We start from the raw sequence: 21,065 nt of genomic DNA on the forward strand, positions 1-21,065 counted from the left end.
TCTGTCAGGCCGTTCACAGACACGCGAAGGCAAATAATCCATATATGGGCGATATGTATAATACTTCAGAAGATACAACCTATCTACAGTATCTTGATGCTAACAATCTGTATGGATGGGCTATGATACAGAAGATGCCCACCGGGGGGTTTGAGTGGGATGATTCCGGTAAATTTACACCCGAACTCATTTCAGAGTTGGCTGTGGAAAACGGTGAAAAGGGGTACATGCTTGAGGTTGATGTTAGATATCCACATAATCTTCATGACACACATAACGATCTTCCTTTCATGCCTGAGAGGAAGGTTATCAATGGTGTCGAGAAGCTGACACCGTGTCTTTCGGACAAGAGGAACTATGTGATTCATATCCGTGCGCTTGCTCAAGCTTTGAATCACGGTCTTGTTCTGGATAAGGTTCATAGGGTACTGAGGTTTGATCAGAGCGCATGGTTGAAACCTTACATCGACTTCAATACACAGCTGCGCACGGAGTCAAAGAATGACTTTGAAAAGGATTTCTTCAAGCTGATGAACAATTCCGTCTTTGGTAAGACAATGGAGAATCAACGAAGACAGAAGGATATACGTTTGGCCACCAACCAAAAGAATTATGAGAAAATGGTGATGAAGCCAAACTTCAGGGGTGCAATCCGTTTCTCGGAAACACTGATGGGGATAGAGATGTCCAAGATCAAGATCAAGATGAACAAACCGATCTACCTCGGCCCCACAATCCTCCATCTATCCAAGATGGTTATGTATGAGTTCCACCATGATTACATGAGACCGAAATATGGTGATGATGTGAAGCTTTGCTACATGGATACGGATTCATTCGTTTACCACATAAAAACAGACGACTTCTACAAAGATATCGCAAACGATGTGTCTGCGAGATTTGACACATCTGGGTATGATAAGGAAGATGGTAGACCTCTACCATTAGGTTTGAATAAAAAGATCATTGGGCTAATGAAGGACGAGTTGGGTGGTAAGGTGATGACTGAGTTCATCGCCCTAAGAGCTAAGACATACGCATACAAACAGCTATGTGGTAGGGAGGGTAAGAGATGTAAGGGGGTGAAGAAATGCGTGGTAAGGGAGACCATAGGTTTCGATGATTATAAGAGATGCCTGTTTGAGGGTGAGAACATTTACAGAACCCAAATGACCTTTCAATCGATTAAGCACGATGTTCACACGGTGAAAACAAACAAACTGGCGCTCAATGCCGATGATGATAAACGCATAATTTTGGAAGATGGTATTACCACACTGGCGAGAGGACATTATAGACACACATAACACTATAAATTATAAGGCACGACAGATGAGGGTGGGGAGGGACCCATGGGGAGGGAGGGGACACGGCGGGGGTTGGGGGGTTGGGGCGGATCCGGACATTCGTAGGTGCTAACGGATTTTATAGACTCTTCTATCGTTGATTTGACGTGGATGGCCTATAATTTGACGTGGAATGGTAAAGTGCCAACGGGGTCTGTCCTAACATCGGCATTTTCCTATCTCTCACCAAGCGAACACCCTACTGTATTTAATTCATGCAACACTGGCTTATTGTTCATATCAATGCACAACCCACCCTGTCCAATTGGGGTGGGATTGTTGCAGTATCTTTTCCTTACAAATGTTCCGAATCCACAAGTGATAGAACACTCTGTAACATTTCTCCATTTGCTCCAACCTCCAAATCCTAAAAACAGAAGGACATAAGATGATAATTTTAAGCCTAGATTTGACAATTGTAGTTTAATGTTAGTACTGTCAAACAATGTATAATACAAATATACATACGAAAACATGGATCATTGTGGCAGTATTTTAATCCCACTTCTTCTAATGCTATTGTCCCATCAATTCCTTTGCACTTTACTCCTCCATATTTTGGTGCAGGACTGGAACATTGGCGAGTTCTGTACCTAGTACCATTATCACACGTTTTCAAACATCCTGACCAACTGTTCCATTGTGACCAGCTTCCATTGACTATAACAAAAGAAGTCATCTTTATTGCAAATAATATTGCAAATTTTCTATATCACAGTTATAGATTTATACGAGAAATGACACTTTTACCTGGACAAGTTGCAATACTGCATACTTCTCTTTCGGAGTCATTCATCGAATGAGTACCGTTAATGAGACAGCCTATACTGTCAGCTAGGACGATGCATGTTCTATTTCGGTGTCTGTGTCCGTTCGCGCAATTGGGAAAACAGTTTGACCATGCCGTCCATTCTCCCCAGATGCTTACGTCTGAAAAATCAAGAAGTATTAAGGAGCTTCATTTCTATTTTGTTTTGCTTCTGCCATGTGATTAAACTTTTATTTAACTGTACCACTGTTATCTCTTTTAATATAAGCCATATTCTGTCAAACTACGAGAAATATTTATTGCAGGTAGCGACTAGAGAAATGCTATTCGTTTTTTATAACAGGCCAATTTCAACTTTTTTTTCCACGGACTAACGGCTAGTTTTGAGTTTTTGTTTACCTGTGCACGGTTCAGTATTACAAGACACGGTGCGATTTTCATGTAAACCGTGGCCATCGTATGTGCTAAACTCGCATGGGTTGCCAAGTCCTTTAGGTTGAGGTGAGTTGCAATCTCTTTCTTGCGTGTAAACTCCTCCACCACAATTTGCGGAACAGCCAGAAATAGTTACCCATGGTCCCCATCCTCCGTTAACTAAAATTCAAATGAAAATTTATTGAATGAATCAAATTCAATCCCTATCCGAATTTCTGCATTTTATAGGATACCATTTGAGGATAACAATTTAATTCCTTAAATATATTTCTAAATAGCTACTTACTATTGCAGACCATTGAAAAGCATTTTCTTCCTTCAATTTCTTGTTCACTATATGAACCATTAGTTAACTCGCACACATGGCTAAGGGGACTGCATGTTCTATTTCGAGTTTGCGTTCCATTCCCACACGTTTTATCACAATTTGACCAGATCGACCATGGGGACCAAGTACCAGGAGTTACTAATGATAATACACAAAACACATACACTTTATTATGAGAAATCTGACAAGGGATGTAGTACCAATTTTTACCGCAGTTTTAGTCCCAAAAACTTCTCAATAGGTTCAGTAACGTATCGTAGAGACATTTTAAAATTGTCTTCTTTTTCTATGTTTCCAAATATTTTATTATCTCCCAGAAGACTCACCTGTTTTTAAAAAAAAGGGGTTTCCAAATATTTTATTATCTCCCAGAAGACTCACCTGTTTTTAAAAAGACGTTTTCGGTCAAAAATATTTCTATTTCAAAGCTTTAGTTGCAATTAATGCCTAAGAAACCTTCATGTTTGGTATCGTTGGGTAATTGTCCCAATTCATCCTCTTTCTAAAACATGACGTGCGCTTGTCTTAACTAACAACCCTGACCTCAGGTGTCATGGTGGTCAGACTTTGAGGCGGTCTTGCCAGGATATGTGCGTGATCAGTTTTAGATTTTTAGAAAAATCATTTAAAAATTTGCAATTACTACAAAAACTATTCTTTAATTTTCAGTAAAGTCTATTTATAACAAAATTTTTAATTTGCTTGTCTGAAGTTTCTTATAGATCTATTTATTATAGAGAAAGAATTACCTGGGCAGGAGTTATAACAATCTAACGCATTGATTTCTTCCAGAGATGGGACGTTCTTAGAATTAATACATGAGCTTGCTTCTCCTAGGGGTGTTGGATTATAACATTTTCTTTTTCTTGTAACTGTTCCTGATCCACAAGTGACGGAACATTCAGTTACATTCGCCCATTCACTCCATCCGCCAAGACCTAAATTACATTGTCACTTTTATCTTATGTTTGCCTAGCCTTCAAATTTTCTTAAGCAGCCAGTCCCAATTTAATTAAGAATTACTTACGAAAACATGGTTCGTTATAGCAACTTTCCACTTGGAGTTCCTCTAGGCCATTGGTACCATTAACCTTAACACATTGTGATCCTCCATGCATCGGGGCTGGTTCGGCACATTCTCGCATACGATACCTTGTGCTGTTGTCACAAGTAGTCGAACAGCTTGACCAAGTTGACCAGTCACACCAGCCTCCATTAACTAAAGTTGAATAGATGCAGAGAAAAACATGCAGACTGTCGAAAAACAAGGTAATGGTTTTTACGGAAGTTTGACACATGTTCAATAGTTGTTAATTTCACCTGGGCACTCTTTTTTGAGTTGGCAACTTCTTGTCACTGTTGCAGGACCAACGCAATTTAGTCCATCGTTAGCAGGTGCAGGAGACGTGCATGTTCTGTTTCTTCTTTGGACGCCACTTCCACATGTGACAACACATGGTGTCCATTGCTGCCAGATTCCCCAATGCCCATCAACTAGATATATCAACCATGTACACATTCACAGTATAAATAAAAAAATTGATATAACACATTCAACCAAAAATTTGGTTTAATGTCTTATTTTTTGAATCAAGGAAACATCTTGAGTTATGGGACATAAAATATGCTGATTTGTTATAATGTTCAGTATTTTTTTTCTAAAAATATTTTCCAAACAAAGCGTGTACTAAAAATACCGACCTTGACCTTTGCATTCCCCTTCAGTTAATTTACCATCATCAATAGCCATGTCAGAGTTAAACCCAAATCCTCGTATTGCTTCAAATATCATCTATAATGTAACCAATGTATGTGTATTGAGAAAAAATAGTGAGTTGATATACCGTATTGGTATGTAGATATGTAATTCTTCTTACATAAAAACCTTCTCCAATAGTGACATTAAGAGAGATTGATATTCTCTTCCAAGTATATGAAGAATTTGTTAAAATAGTATGAGCAGACCAAAGTTGAGTTGGCGTGTTTTGGCTTTGTATAAAATATAAATTCAGAACACCCATTTGCTTTGGATAAACTGAATACATTGAAACCCAAAAACTGAAGCAATATTGTGAAATCGTTGCAATCTTTATGGACGTTGATAGAGATCCCGTATCACCTTTTTTTGAACAACTTGCTTCGAAGTAAGCAAAATGACCACATCCTGAAAAGAAATTACCCTCTTCACATCTGTGTCAAACTTTTTATGTTTTAATATGATAACAGTACCTACCGTTTAAAAAGGTATGGTCAACATCTGGTCCAGTATTCTCAGAAGGAGTGTTTTTACCAATTACCCATCGCTTACTTTCATCAGCTAACCAACACTGTGTTTCGAAATTGCAGTCAAAGTCATCTCCTTTTGCTACACGCACACAAAAAATAAAACAAAAAAATGAAAAACTGTAAATCAGTAAACACTTTCAAGTTTTTTATAGTCGGTCTTTTTCAAAGGTGATTACTTCATTACGTTCTTATGCTTGATGTCATTCAAGCATTCTTAACCCTATTCGGTCCAGAGAGGGAGGGATTCCGCCCCCCCCCCCCCCCCCACCCCCCCCTGACGTTTTTTTTAATAATTCCTCTATGCTATGATTGATGGCTATGATACTTACTGAGTTTCAATATTTATCTATTAGACACCTGCGTGCCAAATTCTTTGGTCCCATACCTTTCAGAGACTTTGATATTGGCTATTACTCGAAACTATCACTAAGAATCTCTATGAAATCCTTACACTCAGGGAAATTTAGTAACTCTTGTTACAACTATCAATAGGACTTGGCACTTACAACACCACCTTGTTTCATCAAGTACAGTTCTACTGTATATTTACATACGTGATTAATCCGATTTCCCGATTATTTGGATTTTCATCGAAATTGGGGGAAAACCGCATTAGCCCGCTTGTTTTATTCCATTCGTTGTTGGTCAGTGTTCGGCGAAATAGCATAGGATGACTTTACGTTACAAAAATAACTGTCCGTATAATAACTACAAAAACTAGTTAGAAGAAAAATGATAAATAATAACAATATAACATAAAAATATAACATAAATATAAATATATTACCTGGACACATAGGTAATCTACATCCACTGAAACAATCTTCTACCTCCATACTTCGAGGACACGAAAAAGAATTTGTACAAGTTCTCTGCCGTGTCCTGTTCCCACTTCCGCATGTCCCTGAACATTCCGTCCATGCACTCCACGTGGTCCAGATTGGAGGAACTAAAAAAAATTGTTTCCTTCCTTATTAGCAATATGTCAGAAACTCGAAATTTCGAAGCGTTTCTTTAAGGTAAGCAATGGTAATTCGTCTTATAGTAGATATAAGCACAAAATTGTACCTATATATGAATCATAGAGAAATGAAGCTATTTCTTATACATACTTGCGCATGCAGTTTTAAAACAGACTTTCGTTTCGACGGTAGTTCCATTACAAAAACCTCCATTATCAAGCTGACATTCTCTAGAACGAGAGGCGGTTCCCAAACCACATGTTATCGAACAATCAGACCATAAGCTCCACTCTGTAAATCCTATGAATGAAACCTCCAATTATTATAGCTTAGGGTCAATTCTCCTCCCCAAAGCTCTTGGAGATTAAAACTCAAAGAGCTCTGGGGTCGAAAATGCGTAGTATCATCATCTATACTACAAGAACGATTTAGTCATTGTAAATCTTGGGTGTGTTCTGAATTAGAAAAAACTGTCGGACGTACGATCGATGGTACTTTGGATGGTAATAACTTGAAAAACATCATGTTTATGTTATTCATTGATACTTAGACTATTTCTCATGTTTTGAAAACAATTCTACTCCTTGAAATCTTATTTTTAAGAAAGAATTTACTGTCGGACGTACGTTTAATTTATTTGTAAGCGCATATTTGACAAATATCAGATTTAAATTTACTAGAAACAGTGGCAAAATGACGTTATCAAGGAAATAAAATTTAAAACATGAAAGTGATTCTGTAATAACATTTTCATGAGTCTGGACTGACGTTAAGAACTGCGTACGTTCTACAGTCGAAACACAATAGATAGATTATAATTAACAAATTTTACGCTAAAAAACAGATAATATAATGTCTATAATCTTTGAAAATGAGCTAACTTATCCTTTTATGCGAATTTTATTTTTTGACGTCTGGCGTTACCTAATTCAAAACACACCCTCTTATATATTTGTTGCAAGGAAAACTGCAGTATTATAGTGTTGGATAGTATTCTCTAACAAATTAGTATAGTTTCAAATTAAATGTTTATGAAATAACTTTCAAATCTCAAAAGGATATTGTGTTCCCTACCTCCTGAAGAGGATTCCCCCGCTGAACATCCTAGAAAGAGAATGAAAATTTTCAATTTGAGTTTATTCACACTGGCTTTTTTTGTAATGTTTCATCACGTCGTGCCGAAGAATGTCTAACAAATTTTCATCGGAATATTCGTCGGACAAAATACTAGTCACACGGAGAAATTTCCAACGGCGAGACGATTATTTTATCGTCATACCTGTCAATAAGCGCCGGTGAGAGTCAAAGAGCCCTGACAGCGAGGTTGAGAACATTTTGTCACTTTTGTCATTTTTTTCCACTTACTTTTGTAACGCAGTAACAAACAACTCTAAACTATAATTTTTAAGTGAGTACTCTAATACATAATTTGTCGGACAAAAACTTTCGTCAGTGTCGAAAGATTTAGTCGCTATCGTCCGACATTTTTTTGATGAGGTAGTTTAAACTTTGTCTGATTAAATTCGTTATGTTTACCTCATATGGAAATTTGTCTTTTATAATTTAACCGAGCTTTTGCTAAAAAAGCGTGTTTAAATTATAGGGGTTTTATGTTAAATTCACACTGAACAAAAGTTACGCGGCGCGGCGCGTTTTTACTATATATAGTAGCCGCTAAATGACGTATACTTACAACTTCGTCCCCAGGGTCTTATGGCCCCTGAGCTGTTATTACTGCCGCTATCAACTTTTTCAACAAGGCAAAATGCCCTCGGAACGAGGTTTGTATACTTACTTTTAGCTTGCTGCATGGTGCACATTGTATACAAAATTAAAACGAAGTTTTGAAAATTTAAAGTAAACAAAAAAATGCAAAAGTCATGTGCCGCGCCGCAAGAAACTGGGTGTTTAGTGTGAATTTAGCTTTAGGGTGTATAAATATTTGAAATTTATCAAAGTTAAGAAACAGAAGAAACATGTAGCGCAAAATATCCCGTTTTTATTTACAGACATTTAGCAAGTAGAAGCACATAAGTAGAAGCACATAATTTTGGAGATCGTTTAGTCAAAAGATGAATTAAGTTTGGTTTTTCATTTTTAATGCGATTATAATTTCCTTGTCAACTTCCTTAGCACAGGAAATCCTACTTTTGTTTCAACATCCATCACTTCCTTGTTAATGCAGCGATGTTGTCTTCAACAATCACTCTTTAATCCCATGCTTCCTACTTCCGTCAGATGTAAGGATAATTTTATTTTTTGCAAGTATTTTAATATCTTCTTCTGATTGATATTTTAAAAGATATATTTTAGAATTATTTTTTTTTTCAATAGACTTTTTCCGAATTTCCTAATTATGCGAAACTCAATTAGAGAGGTCGATACTAAAAATGATTCTTATCCCTAAATTTCTTAGCAAAAGGTAAAACAAATTACCTAATTTCGTAAATATTTTTGTTCTTTAAGTGCCTTAATTCCGAGCTGAAAGTTACGGTCAAACCCTTCATATATCTGAGCTTCCTAAGATTAGCCTCGTTTCCAAAATAATTATTTTCTTCAAATCCAAATAAAACTTTTGTCATGATAATTTAATATTCTATCTGAATGTCCTTATTTGAAGAGCACAAGACCATTAAAAAATTTTGGATGACGTCATAATTATTATAATTTATGAAATTCAGGAAAGGTGTATTCGCAAAAATTTTAAAGCACGAAAAAATAAGTTGAAATTTATGTATATCAAAAGATGGTGAATGATAGCAAGTGCATTCGTTCTCCCGCTGCTTCACAGGTAACAATGGACTAAAATCCCTGAGCAGAAGTTCTTTTTTAACGATTTATGAATTCGCACAGGTATGGGTTTAAGTTCTCAAAACAGACCAACGGAAAAGGTCATCCTCGTCCCAGGGTTTGTTGCCTGATTTCAAAGCCGCTAACGCTTAATTGATGTCAGAAAGTCAAGAACCCCTTGGCACGAGGTTATGGGAAAAAGTACTTTAACGTACATTATACGAGATCTTAGAAGTTGATGTGGATGGCTGAGTTTGTTGTAGCGACAGACGAACACAAGTAGGAAATATACTCTAAAGATATTTTGTTTTTTATATAATTGATTTATTTTTCAAAAGATTAAAGTTAAACAAAAATACATACAAAAATATATATTTTTTATTTATATGTAAGAACTCTGTATGAAAAATTATGCTAACAGGAAAATTGTGGCACAAACAACGAGCGTATTAATATTTGCCCTGTTCTTAAGCTGTCATGAAAGCTTTGCGCCTCAATTGCTTAAACCATAGTTATAAGAATTTTTTTATAACTATGCTTAAACATACAAAGTTAGCTAGCTTTAAATACTGTGACAATGCGGTAACAGGCTATTTAATAGAGTTACTTTCAGAAAGAAAATTAATCTAGCTAACTTTACCTTACTTCAACAAACAAAAAAACTCTGTAGAACTAGATATGAATTTGTAGTAATACCTGATCCAGCCAGGACAGCGCACAAAATTAGTATATGTATGATCTTCATCGTGTTCACTTCTCATCTGATTTGCTCTTTCCTCCATCCGTCGCAGTTTTTATCCGTTTCTAATTACTTCGTTAATGCCTCTTTTGTTTCGACTTAAAGAAATACTTCCTCGTCCTGTTCCTAATTTAATTAATCCTTGCCTCCATTCTTGTTATTTTTACTTGTCCTTTATTATATCGTAAACGAATGGTATAGATTCCTACTTTTTTGGTTTTAGGACATGTATATCTGTGACAAAATGAATTTCGCGTCTGCTTGAACTTAGCAAAAAAGGAAGGTTTATAATCACAGCAATATATCTCGTAATTAATTACGTTTTTTTTTCTTAGCTTTTCTAAATAGTTCCATTTCTTTGGTTTACAAGTTGTTAAAAACTCTCAATTTTTTGAACTATACTACTACTATTTTATTAGTTCATCGTCAGTCAAAGGATAAGTCATAAGGCTGTGCAAACATTCACAATTTTGAACAGCGACTTCCTTATAACTTCCTCATCAATTCCTCATGCATTTCCGTTGTAAATGGTGGGCTATCCAATATGGTAGTACGTCTTCCTTCCCCATTTTCCAACTTCCTCGTTATTAAACGATCTAGAGTGAAAAAGGTTAAAAACAAAGTTTTGCATTAACAACGACACACAGATTTCATTCAGTTTGAATTTGTGATGTGTGATATGGGTTTACCTCAAGGTAAACCCATATCACACATTTTTTTTTAAATCAGCATAAAATTACGTATAAAATTTAGTTCTCTTATAGCGACGGAAATATAGTGGAATTTTTCTATAGTGAACCCCATCGGGACCTTAAAAAAGCATCTGCTTATCTCTATAGCTTAATTTTTTTAAACTACTGTAAAAAAAAATGTCAATCTTTTTAAGTTTTTATTTAAAAATGAAATTTTATAAAAATTATTTTTTATATGTTACAGAGGTTGTTGTCAATTTTTACTATCACTCTCTTATAGCTAACTGTCTTAAAATCTTTGGATAAGTGAGATACTGGATAAGCCCAAGTGGAACCATTTTTCTGGTCCTTCGAGCCGAATTACACCCTCATAACTGGACTATCGGCTTAAAAAACAAAGGATTTTTTTTAAAAAAAACATGTGTGTCATCACAACTAATTTTTGAAGGCAACATGGTGTCCGTACAGGCATCGAAAAGAAAGATTCAATCTAAAAGTTTGCTTAAAAAATACGACGCCTTTAAAGAAATTGACATATAGAGATACATTCGGTGATCGAGGCGAACAATGTAGGAACGAAACAAAACCAATGAAGTGCTAGATAAAGCAATTTAAAAATAATTTTCGTTGACTTACGACACAACAACGTTTTTATTTCTGCTAGCATGATCAAGCTCACCGTTTTTGAGTTCACAAAAGGTCTTCAGTGTGATAACTTCGAGGCTACTGATGGATGGCTGGTTGATGGAAAGAACGTTTTAAGGTTTGCTGTAAACAGTATCAGGTAGGCTTTACAGATTCTTCAACAGTTCGTAAAATATTTATGCATAGAGATGGGAAAACTGTGGTAGGATATGATTGCATTCTGCTACGCAGCAAGGCGTCCAACTATACTGTCCGTCTATATCCACTAGCCGACATATACAAAGCATATATAAAACGCATATACAACGCATATACAACGCAAATACAACACTATACAATTTGAGCTACTCTTTCGAACATTGTCTGATTACAATGCATCTAAAGAGCGAGAATATGTGGATGATAAAATCTGTCTAACTGGCATGGCTTATGGAAATGCTCCTGTTGATAAATCGCCTATGTTGTAATCACCAGAGTCCCAATGATTTTATTAAAATCTAAAGAGTCTGCACTGTCCCGCTCAGAAAAAAAAGTTGGATGGACAGCTTGTGGATATCTAGCTAGCTATATTTTCCTCAGTTTGTTTATATAAGTTTGTTATTTTACTTTGGTTTTTTTTATCCTTTTCAGGGATAATTTAGGTTTGACTTTTTAATGGAGAATCTTTTGTCTAAAAATGATCTGGGAAAACATAAAAAACAGTTCCAGGCCTGGTTGGAGGTGGAAGCGTGCATAAAGAACTCCACAATAATGTCCCAAGAGACCTATCACGACATTGTTTTATACTTGAAAAAACAAAAGAGCGATGTATCAGAAAGTACTGTAAGGCGTATCAGACGAAACAAGTATGTTTTGATGAGTTACCCTACACTTGGGTTGGTGGATATTTTATGTGTTCCTAGCACTACAGTTGATGTAAGTCCTTTTTTATTCTCCTTTATAGTTTAATTATACTGCATTTTATTATACATTCATGTACCTAGGTATATATTATATATATACTTTTTTATACTTTTTATGGTGTTTGTAATTTTGCTTAGCTATTTGTCATCTCTAAAGGCCAAAAATATGAACAACAAACTACAATAGCTGAAGAGTAAAGATACATGTTAGTTAATACCCATGGATTGTTTCTTTGGCAAGTTCAGTCTTGGCATGACCTCTAAATTATGTTTCAGTTAATGTGGTAAACTGAGAGGGTTTTTTATCCTGTTATGTAATTTTTCTTTTTTTTATTGTTATTTCTGTATATATACCATAATTCTTAGATAATAAAATCAAGATTCATAGACTGGAAACTTAAACTAGCAAAATGTAAGTTTAGTTTCATATATGTCTATTAACTTTGACTTTCGATTCAGTCATCCAATTGGTAGGATGTCCTGTTAACAGGATAATGCAGGTTCGAATCCTGTCTGAATCAATTCTGTTCTTTATAATGGCTATATACAGTAGATGTTTTTGTAAGTATGTATATATATAATCGTTGATTTGACATAATATTTATATATATCTAAATGCTTTTTTCAGTGCAACGCAACTCTGGGAAATTTTAAGAGGGTATGCACAGGAAACAAGATGTTTGACATAATTGAAAGAATCCATAGCAAGGAACTCATCCATTGTGGTGACTATTATTGACCTTATGGAAAAGTGTAATTAGCTTGTGAAAAATTCACAGAGTCAGGTCAGTACTATTGTGTTTAGTATTTTTTATTCTTTGCCTTCACTGCTCTTTATTTTCAAGTTCATTTAAAAGTTAAAAAGCCTTTATCGTTGAAATAATCAGGTTATGAAAGGTTTAATACAAGCTTTGATATTGTTGATTTTTTTGCTTCAGAAAATGCAAAGAGGAAGGAGTACTGGCGTGAAAGTGAATATGCAGACTAATTTTTCTCTTGCAAACGTCTTCTGTGTGTACAGTCATGTCTTTTTCTACAAATAAATGATATATACTGATACTGAAGGTCAGTTAACGCAAGATTTAAATGCCAGGTGGAAAACTTTAGCGAAACGAAAACACGACCTAATGCAATTAGATTAGTTTTCTTAATTACTTTTTTTTTGGAAACTATTGTAAATATGTGAATAATCGACTTTAAATAAATTGAAAAGAAAGAAAGAAAAGAAAAGCAACGTTTGCTTTCTGAGTCTTGCGACGAAGAAAAAAATCCTTTGTTGAAGTATTTAAAAGGCAGTGGTTCCACGTTTCATGGGGCTGCATTTAAATCATTACACGAAACCAATCCTGAGTTTCATGATGAATATTTGAGGAATAATGAAAATGTTCCCAGCGGTTTGGCACATTTTCTCAGAAGCAACTTTTCTGAATTAGGCATCAGTGCAACTTCACATATCCGGATTGGATACATAACAACTAAGGTCACCAAGTCTGATATGCAGGTTTTTAAAGTTTCGAAGTTCAGCAGACAACCCCAACCCATATGATCCAAGAAGGTTCAGAAAAACGTAGGTAGAGGTTATATGCCTGCCCATGTTGTCCAAAAAGGTTTAGGACAATATGGGTAGAGGTTATATGCCTGCCCATGTTGTCCAAAAAGGTTTAAATGAGGACGTGAATTGCGTTACCTTGTAAATTTTGTTGAAAGGTCTTACCCAGGGTGTCAACAATCCGCATTAACAAAAGATTAATTTTCTGAAAAATAATCAAGCGATAAGTGTATTTTACTTATCCGACAATATGTGTTGGATTCGGACAATATGGGTTGTTGCCGTTCTTCGGACATGGGTCGGAACATAGCAACTTTACTCCTGAAGATTTTGTATGTTTAGATGATTCTGTTGTCACTTCAGTACGTTGTTTACACACAAGGGTTTAGACTGGTTATTTCAAGGGATTGACTAAATTTGCAAAAGCTACTTTTTAATACACGATTTTTTTAAAAACGTAGGATTTTCAGGCATCAACTGTTTTGCCATTTCGAGTAAAGGCCAAACCGTAACATTTTTCAAAACATGCACGCAATTGTACACCTAAATACACGGTTCCTGAATTACGTTTTTTAAAATTTTTGCAGTTTGACGTTTTGACTTTAGTATCATATTTAACATCATTGAATTGTTGCCTATAAATTTAACTTGAAAATGGTGTTTTGGTGGTCTTAATATTATGGTCAAAATCTTTTAATTTTCTAATTGTACTAATAAACCTTGGTTTTAAGCAGAGTTCAATTAGACAAAATTAAAAAATCTGTTGTAACAGGTTAATTATTTGCTGTATGAATCTAAAGATTTCACATGCAACAAATTTCCAGTAAGGACTTAGGAAAGGTACGTTGCTTATTTTTTTCACAATTTTCGTAACTCATGTAATTTTTGATAACAGAAAGTTCTTGAAAGGTCTTTTCTTATTCTATTTTTGCAACAAGTATTGTTTTGTGTTGCTTGTGCTTATATTCGGTTTATAATTTTTCAAATCTAGATTTTCCCTTTTAATACGCCTGTTTAAATGTGGCTTGCAAGTGAAAGATCTGCGGAATACATATGGTGTCGCTTAGGGGTTTTAAAAAAGAGAATAATTTTCAAACTTTGTCTATTTTTTTTTAAGAAATCAAGATCTTGGTCTTTCCTTCTTTCCCTTGAATAAAGCTAAAAGCGACACACTGGCAACTTTGACAACTTTAAATCTAACACCAGGAATATCACCGACGGCATGTCCTTTACGACCGAATCCAGAGACTAAAACTTCATCGTTTTCTTCAATGTAATTTAAGCAACCATCGTTAGGTACGAATGCAGTAATCTTTTTGCCGTTCTTAATAAGCTGTACACGGACGCACTTTCTGATGGCAGAATTTGGCTGTTTGGCTTCAACACCACTAAAGTTAAACAAATATTATTTTACGCACAGAAACAATGATTTTTTTTTTTGGGGGGGGACTATCTGCCTTCAAAATGTATTTATTGATTACTTATATAATTCCAAATAATTTTATCTAGGCTATATCCGAGAAAAGTCTGTTGTGCGAATTGGCTGAAAAAAAAAATCTATCTAAATGCAATTCAATTGAAAAATTTAAATAAATAAGATTTGCTAATTTATTATGGAGAGATTAAACACAGTTACGTATTGTGAAAAATAACAAAGAATGCGATTTTAAATAAAAGTTTAACAACTTGATGTAATTAAAGTGCGCGCGGTCATGCACAACAGATAAATCAATTTTTCTTGGCCTACACCAATTATTTTAAATCAAAACAACTACAGAACTTAAAATGTAAAACTGAAACCATGCAACATGCGATATTGGCCTTTAAAGTTGTTTGCTATTGGTCACTGGTGACATGGCGCTATTTTTAAGCCCTACCAAAAAAACCGAAGTATATTTTTCTATGAATGCTTTAGCACTGACAGTAACACTATTTCAAGTTAAAAAGCAGTGACTCTAGCTTCAAATAAGTGAAATAACTTTATTCTAACTAAATGTATATAAAGTTGTTTGCTATTGGTCACTGGTGACATGGCATCACTTTCAAGCCTTACCAAAAAACTGAAGTATATTTTTCTATGAATGCTTTAGCACTGACAGTAACACTATTTCAAGTTAAAAAGCAGTGACTCTAGCTTCAAATAAGTGAAATAACTTTATTCTAACTAAATGTATATAAAGTTGTTCGCTATTGGTCACTGGTGACATGTTCCCAGCGGTTTGGCACATTTTCTCAGAAGCAACTTTTCTGAATTAGGCATCAGTGCAACTTCACATATCCGGATTGGATACATAACAACTAAGGTCACCAAGTCTGATATGCAGGTTTTTAAAGTTTCGAAGTTCAGCAGACAACCCCAACCCATATGATCCAAGAAGGTTCAGGAAAACGTAGGTAGAGGTTATATGCCTGCCCCTGTTGTCTGAGATAGTTTAGGACAATATGGGTAAAGGTTATATGCCTGCCCATGTTGTCCAAAAAGGTTTAGGACAATATGGGTAGAGGTTATATGCCTGCCCATGTTGTCCAAAAAGGTTTAAATGAGGACGTGAATTGCGTTACCTTGTAAATTTTGTTGAAAGGTCTTACCCAGGGTGTCAACAATCCGCATTAACAAAAGATTAATTTTCTGAAAAATAATCAAGCGATAAGTGTATTTTACTTATCCGACAATATGTGTTGGATTCGGACAATATGGGTTGTTGCCGTTCTTCGGACATGGGTCGGAACATAGCAACTTTACTCCTGAAGATTTTGTATGTTTAGATGATTCTGTTGTCACTTCAGTACGTTGTTTACACACAAGGGTTTAGACTGGTTATTTCAAGGGATTGACTAAATTTGCAAAAGCTACTTTTTAATACACGATTTTTTTAAAAACGTAGGATTTTCAGGCATCAACTGTTTTGCCATTTCGAGTAAAGGCCAAACCGTAACATTTTTCAAAACATGCACGCAATTGTACACCTAAATACACGGTTCCTGAATTACGTTTTTTAAAATTTTTGCAGTTTGACGTTTTGACTTTAGTATCATATTTAACATCATTGAATTGTTGCCTATAAATTTAACTCGAAAATGGTGTTTTGGTGGTCTTAATATTATGGTCAAAATCTTTTAATTTTCTAATTGTACTAATAAACCTTGGTTTTAAGCAGAGTTCAATTAGACAAAATTAAAAAATCTGTTGTAACAGGTTAATTATTTGCTGTATGAATCTAAAGATTTCACATGCAACAAATTTCCAGTAAGGACTTAGGAAAGGTACGTTGCTTATTTTTTTCACAATTTTCGTAACTCATGTAATTTTTGATAACAGAAAGTTCTTGAAAGGTCTTTTCTTATTCTATTTTTGCAACAAGTATTGTTTTGTGTTGCTTGTGCTTATATTCGGTTTATAATTTTTCAAATCTAGATTTTCCCTTTTAATACGCCTGTTTAAATGTGGCTTGCAAGTGAAAGATCTGCGGAATACATATGGTGTCGCTTAGGGGTTTTAAAAAAGAGAATAATTTTCAAACTTTGTCTATTTTTTTTTAAGAAATCAAGATCTTGGTCTTTCCTTCTTTCCCTTGAATAAAGCTAAAAGCGACACACTGGCAACTTTGACAACTTTAAATCTAACACCAGGAATATCACCGACGGCATGTCCTTTACGACCGAATCCAGAGACTAAAACTTCATCGTTTTCTTCAATGTAATTTAAGCAACCATCGTTAGGTACGAATGCAGTAATCTTTTTGCCGTTCTTAATAAGCTGTACACGGACGCACTTTCTGATGGCAGAATTTGGCTGTTTGGCTTCAACACCACTAAAAGTTAAACAAATATTATTTTACGCACAGAAACAATGATTTTTTTTTTTTGGGGGGGACTATCTGCCTTCAAAATGTATTTATTGATTACTTATATAATTCCAAATAATTTTATCTAGGCTATATCCGAGAAAAGTCTGTTGTGCGAATTGGCTGAAAAAAAAAAAATCTATCTAAATGCAATTCAATTGAAAAATTTAAATAAATAAGATTTGCTAATTTATTATAGAGAGATTAAACACAGTTACGTATTGTGAAAAATAACAAAGAATGCGATTTTAAATAAAAGTTTAACAACTTGATGTAATTAAAGTGCGCGTGGTCATGCACAACAGATAAATCAATTTTTCTTGGCCTACACCAATTATTTTAAATCAAAACAACTACAGAACTTAAAATGTAAAACTGAAACCATGCAACATGCGATATTGGCCTTTAAAGTTGTTTGCTATTGGTCACTGGTGACATGGCGCTATTTTTAAGCCCTACCAAAAAAACCGAAGTATATTTTTCTATGAATGCTTTAGCACTGACAGTAACACTATTTCAAGTTAAAAAGCAGTGACTCTAGCTTCAAATAAGTGAAATAACTTTATTCTAACTAAATGTATATAAAGTTGTTTGCTATTGGTCACTGGTGACATGGCATCACTTTCAAGCCTTACCAAAAAACTGAAGTATATTTTTCTATGAATGCTTTAGCACTGACAGTAACACTATTTCAAGTTAAAAAGCAGTGACTCTAGCTTCAAATAAGTGAAATAACTTTATTCTAACTAAATGTATATAAAGTTGTTCGCTATTGGTCACTGGTGACATGGCATCACTTTCAAGCCTTACCAAAAAACCAAAGTATATTTTTCTATGAATGCTTTAGCACTGACAGTAACACTATTTCAAGTTAAAAAGCAGTGACTCTAGCTTCAAATAAGTGAAATAACTTTATTCTAACTAAAGGTATATAAAGTTGTTTGCTATTAGTCACTGGTGACATGGCATCATTTTCAAGCCTTACCAAAAAAACGAAGTATATTTTTCTATGAATGCTTTAGCACTGACAGTAACACTATTTCAAGTTAAAAAGCAGTGACTCTAGCTTCAAATAAGTGAAATAACTTTATTCTAACTAAAGGTATATAAAGTTGTTTGCTATTAGTCACTGGTGACATGGCATCATTTTCAAGCCTTACCAAAAAAACCGAAGTAAATTTTTCTATGAATGCTTTAGCACTGACAGTAACACTATTTCAAGTTAAAAAGCAGTGACTCTAGCTTCAAATAAGTGAAATAACTTTATTCGAACTAAATGTATATAAAGTTGTTCGCTATTGGTCACTGGTGACATGGCATCATTTTCAAGCCTTACCAAAAACCGAAGTATATTTTTCTATGAATGCTTTAGCACTGACAGTAACACTATTTCAAGTTAAAAAGCAGTGACTCTAGCTTCAAATATCATAGTCAAATACTAGTTTATCTATGCTCAATACTTGACTATGAAAAGTAACTACTTGAGAAAAAATGTGTTTTTAATTTGAAAGTAAAAAGTTGTTCAAGTTCTTTTGATTTTTTTTAACTTTTTAAATTCTTAAGATATTCAGCTTTGAAGATTTCTATCTGATCAGGTAGTAAGCATGAATTAATACTTGAAATATCTTGCAATAATATTTTTAAAGCAGCGTGGACTGCTGCTTTTGATATCTTGATACATGCACAGTTTTGTAGTTGACTTCATCTTTAATTATACGTTTTACATTTTGACTTGATCTTTAATTATACGTTTTACATTAAACGAGTATAACTCAAAAAAATATTACATGTGGACATGTAATGTCAGCATTTTTTCAAACTTCACTTATGACATTACAAGTTCCTGGTTTTTAAATATATAAATTTTGAATAACTTGTGAACAAAAAGATTTTTAAACATTTCCTTGATAAAGAACTTTTTATTCTCCACAACATACAGAAATATCCTTTTCGTAACATTATTTCAAGTAAAATTATTTATTAAAATAAAAGAACCTTACACTTTTTCCAACACAATTCCTTTTGCATGTGATGCACCACCAAAAGGGTTGGCTTTCAGAGCAGTTCCTAAATGGGCCTTTTTGTATTTTTTATCATGCCATCTTTGCTCACGACGAAGGGTGCGCAACTTTCGGGCCACCCGGATTCCACGTGGTTTACCTAAAGATTGGAAATATCATAAGAATTAGTTTGTTAAAAACATGTGCAGAGTAAATTGGATATTAAAAAAAGACTTCCAAACGGCTGTTTAAGTAGTAATGCTTTCCTTTACAACTTTTTTTAACTGAACTTTTTTGATTATGACAGATATCAGTGATATCTGACAAACAATTTTTTTGTGGCCAAAATCTGGCTGCGCTTTTTGATTGGCTAATTTATTGTAATGCTCACATGGTCCATGTTTAAGCGAGTGGTTTCACATACCCTAACCAAACATTATTAAACTATAAAGTTTTTACCAGACTAAGATGTTGCCAAGCCTATTAAACAACTCACAGATAAATTAAAATGGTTTTCAAAGCGATTAGACACATTGTTCAATTTAAACTCCAGGTTTCCACAGAGTCATTCGTTTGCGTCTAAGCTTCTGTTTGAGAGAAACTCATTTTATCAACTCAACTTTTTTGCTCAAACTACCTAACATTGTTTTTAAAACTCCAAAATGTGTCTAGCTCTTCACTCTCTTTACCTAAAATATGGAAACTTTTCACCTCCAAAAAATTTCTGATGACGTCAAACCGAATCGCCGCATAATAAATCATATACACTGTGTCAGTCAGGGATCACGCCAAATTAGGATAGTATAGGATATTAGCTTAGTTAAGAATTTTCCATAGACTAGTTAGGAGATCATCTCCTATTTAGGAGATGTATTTTCTTCTTTTACGATTATCTCAGAAACCACGTCTAGTCGCGTCATCTTTTTTCGGAATTTTTTTGCACATTACATCATCTTTGTTTCGTTTTTATAGTTTGCTTCACTGGACTAAAAATTATACGTCAAAAGTCTTCGATAGGCTAATTAGACAAGAAATAGTCTATTTATGGTTTTGCCACCATGTTGAAAATATGTGCATGGGAAATTTAGTGTTTTCAGAAGTAACCGCTGCCGTAAAACAAAAAAGCTGTAACAAAGCACATGCGCTCCTAATCAAAACAAACTAAACACTATATCTTCTGAGAGCGCAAATAATCATTGCGATTCTGCAACAGAACAGCGTTAGACAGCAAAAACCATGTTGATAGCCTAATTAGGAGAGACAAATCGCCGAAATTGGTTATCATAGACTAATTAGACTATCATAGCCTAATTTGCGTTTATCCCTGACTGTGTGTACAATTATCATGTGAAAAAGTCTTGCATAAAAACAAAATCAAACGAAAACAGACAGTAAAATTATAAGACATTTTATGGCAAATGAGAATGACAAAAAATAAGTTTATTTTGGATATTTTTAGGATTGTGTTTTCGCAAAATAACTTTGATCACACTTAAAAAAACTGTAAAAATATTATCGGCTTAACTCGATTCTATATGAAACTCAGTGGGCAAAACATAACATAAATAAACAACACTGTTCCAAATAAAAAATACTTCGTTTGCTTTTTAATATTTCCGTAACTTACCCATGTTGTCGACTTAGAAAAGGGCTACCATTTACCAGCGCACACCGTATGTTCGGCAATCATCGCCCCATAATGCAACAGAGCAATAAAGGCCGATCCACACTATTTTCGATAACAAACTTCAAAACTCGGGTCTGGACGAAACCTATA

General features: G+C 34.5%; 4 protein-coding genes across 4 annotated transcripts; all 4 read right to left on the minus strand.

The window, feature by feature from the left end:
* Positions 1-1,522: 1,522 nt before the first annotated feature.
* On the minus strand, positions 1,523-3,373 carry LOC130653831 (coadhesin-like). Its single transcript, XM_057456335.1, has 7 exons — positions 3,335-3,373; positions 3,205-3,259; positions 2,837-3,016; positions 2,515-2,709; positions 2,097-2,276; positions 1,815-2,006; positions 1,523-1,713 (listed from the first exon to the last, which is right to left on the minus strand). The coding sequence occupies exons 1-7, from the start codon at positions 3,371-3,373 to the stop codon at positions 1,523-1,525; spliced, it is 1,032 nt and encodes a 343-aa protein (XP_057312318.1).
* LOC130653832 (coadhesin-like) lies at positions 3,370-7,460 on the minus strand. Its single transcript, XM_057456336.1, has 12 exons — positions 7,406-7,460; positions 7,201-7,230; positions 6,911-6,913; positions 6,277-6,426; positions 5,952-6,113; positions 5,112-5,243; positions 4,723-5,042; positions 4,580-4,670; positions 4,199-4,372; positions 3,906-4,097; positions 3,628-3,816; positions 3,370-3,380 (listed from the first exon to the last, which is right to left on the minus strand). Exons 1-12 carry the CDS (start codon positions 7,458-7,460, stop codon positions 3,370-3,372), a joined length of 1,509 nt encoding a protein of 502 aa, XP_057312319.1.
* Positions 7,461-14,531: 7,071 nt separating this feature from the next.
* Positions 14,532-15,808, minus strand: LOC130653834 (uncharacterized). Its single transcript, XM_057456337.1, has 4 exons — positions 15,642-15,808; positions 15,497-15,547; positions 15,321-15,372; positions 14,532-14,848 (listed from the first exon to the last, which is right to left on the minus strand). The coding sequence occupies exons 1-4, from the start codon at positions 15,806-15,808 to the stop codon at positions 14,564-14,566; spliced, it is 555 nt and encodes a 184-aa protein (XP_057312320.1). The 3' UTR covers positions 14,532-14,563.
* Positions 15,809-16,955: 1,147 nt separating this feature from the next.
* On the minus strand, positions 16,956-21,060 carry LOC130654616 (40S ribosomal protein S23). Its single transcript, XM_057457229.1, has 3 exons — positions 20,916-21,060; positions 19,289-19,448; positions 16,956-17,255 (listed from the first exon to the last, which is right to left on the minus strand). Exons 1-3 carry the CDS (start codon positions 20,917-20,919, stop codon positions 16,988-16,990), a joined length of 432 nt encoding a protein of 143 aa, XP_057313212.1. The 5' UTR covers positions 20,920-21,060; the 3' UTR covers positions 16,956-16,987.
* Positions 21,061-21,065: the final 5 nt, after the last annotated feature.

This window comes from Hydractinia symbiolongicarpus, chromosome 8, assembly GCF_029227915.1.
Source record: "Hydractinia symbiolongicarpus strain clone_291-10 chromosome 8, HSymV2.1, whole genome shotgun sequence".
Taxonomy (NCBI): Eukaryota; Metazoa; Cnidaria; class Hydrozoa; order Anthoathecata; family Hydractiniidae; genus Hydractinia; species Hydractinia symbiolongicarpus.

What these genes read in the sequence shown, in the direction of transcription:
- LOC130653832 (XM_057456336.1), bottom strand. Translation starts at nt 7,460, where the DNA reads ATGTTCTCAACCTCGCTGTCAGGGCTCTTTGACTCTCACCGGCGCTTA. An exon ending in TTTTAAAACTGCATGCGCAA is followed by an intron (nt 6,114 to 6,276) that starts GTATGTATAAGA and finishes AATTTTTTTTAG; the next exon opens with TTCCTCCAATCTGGACCACG. An exon ending in CATATCTACATACCAATACG is followed by an intron (nt 4,671 to 4,722) that starts GTATATCAACTC and finishes GTTACATTATAG; the next exon opens with ATGATATTTGAAGCAATACG.
- LOC130654616 (XM_057457229.1), bottom strand. An exon ending in GGAATTGTGTTGGAAAAAGT is followed by an intron (nt 17,256 to 19,288) that starts GTAAGGTTCTTT and finishes TTTAACTTTTAG; the next exon opens with TGGTGTTGAAGCCAAACAGC.
- LOC130653831 (XM_057456335.1), bottom strand. Translation starts at nt 3,373, where the DNA reads ATGAATTGGGACAATTACCCAACGATACCAAACATGAAG. An exon ending in CAACGATACCAAACATGAAG is followed by an intron (nt 3,260 to 3,334) that starts GTTTCTTAGGCA and finishes TTTTAAAAACAG; the next exon opens with GTGAGTCTTCTGGGAGATAA. An exon ending in CTTTTCAATGGTCTGCAATA is followed by an intron (nt 2,710 to 2,836) that starts GTAAGTAGCTAT and finishes TTTGAATTTTAG; the next exon opens with TTAACGGAGGATGGGGACCA.
- LOC130653834 (XM_057456337.1), bottom strand. Translation starts at nt 15,808, where the DNA reads ATGGGTTGGGGTTGTCTGCTGAACTTCGAAACTTTAAAAACCTGCATA. An exon ending in CCGCTGGGAACATGTCACCA is followed by an intron (nt 15,548 to 15,641) that starts GTGACCAATAGC and finishes AACTTGAAATAG; the next exon opens with TGTTACTGTCAGTGCTAAAG. An exon ending in AAATATACTTCAGTTTTTTG is followed by an intron (nt 15,373 to 15,496) that starts GTAAGGCTTGAA and finishes AACTTGAAATAG; the next exon opens with TGTTACTGTCAGTGCTAAAG.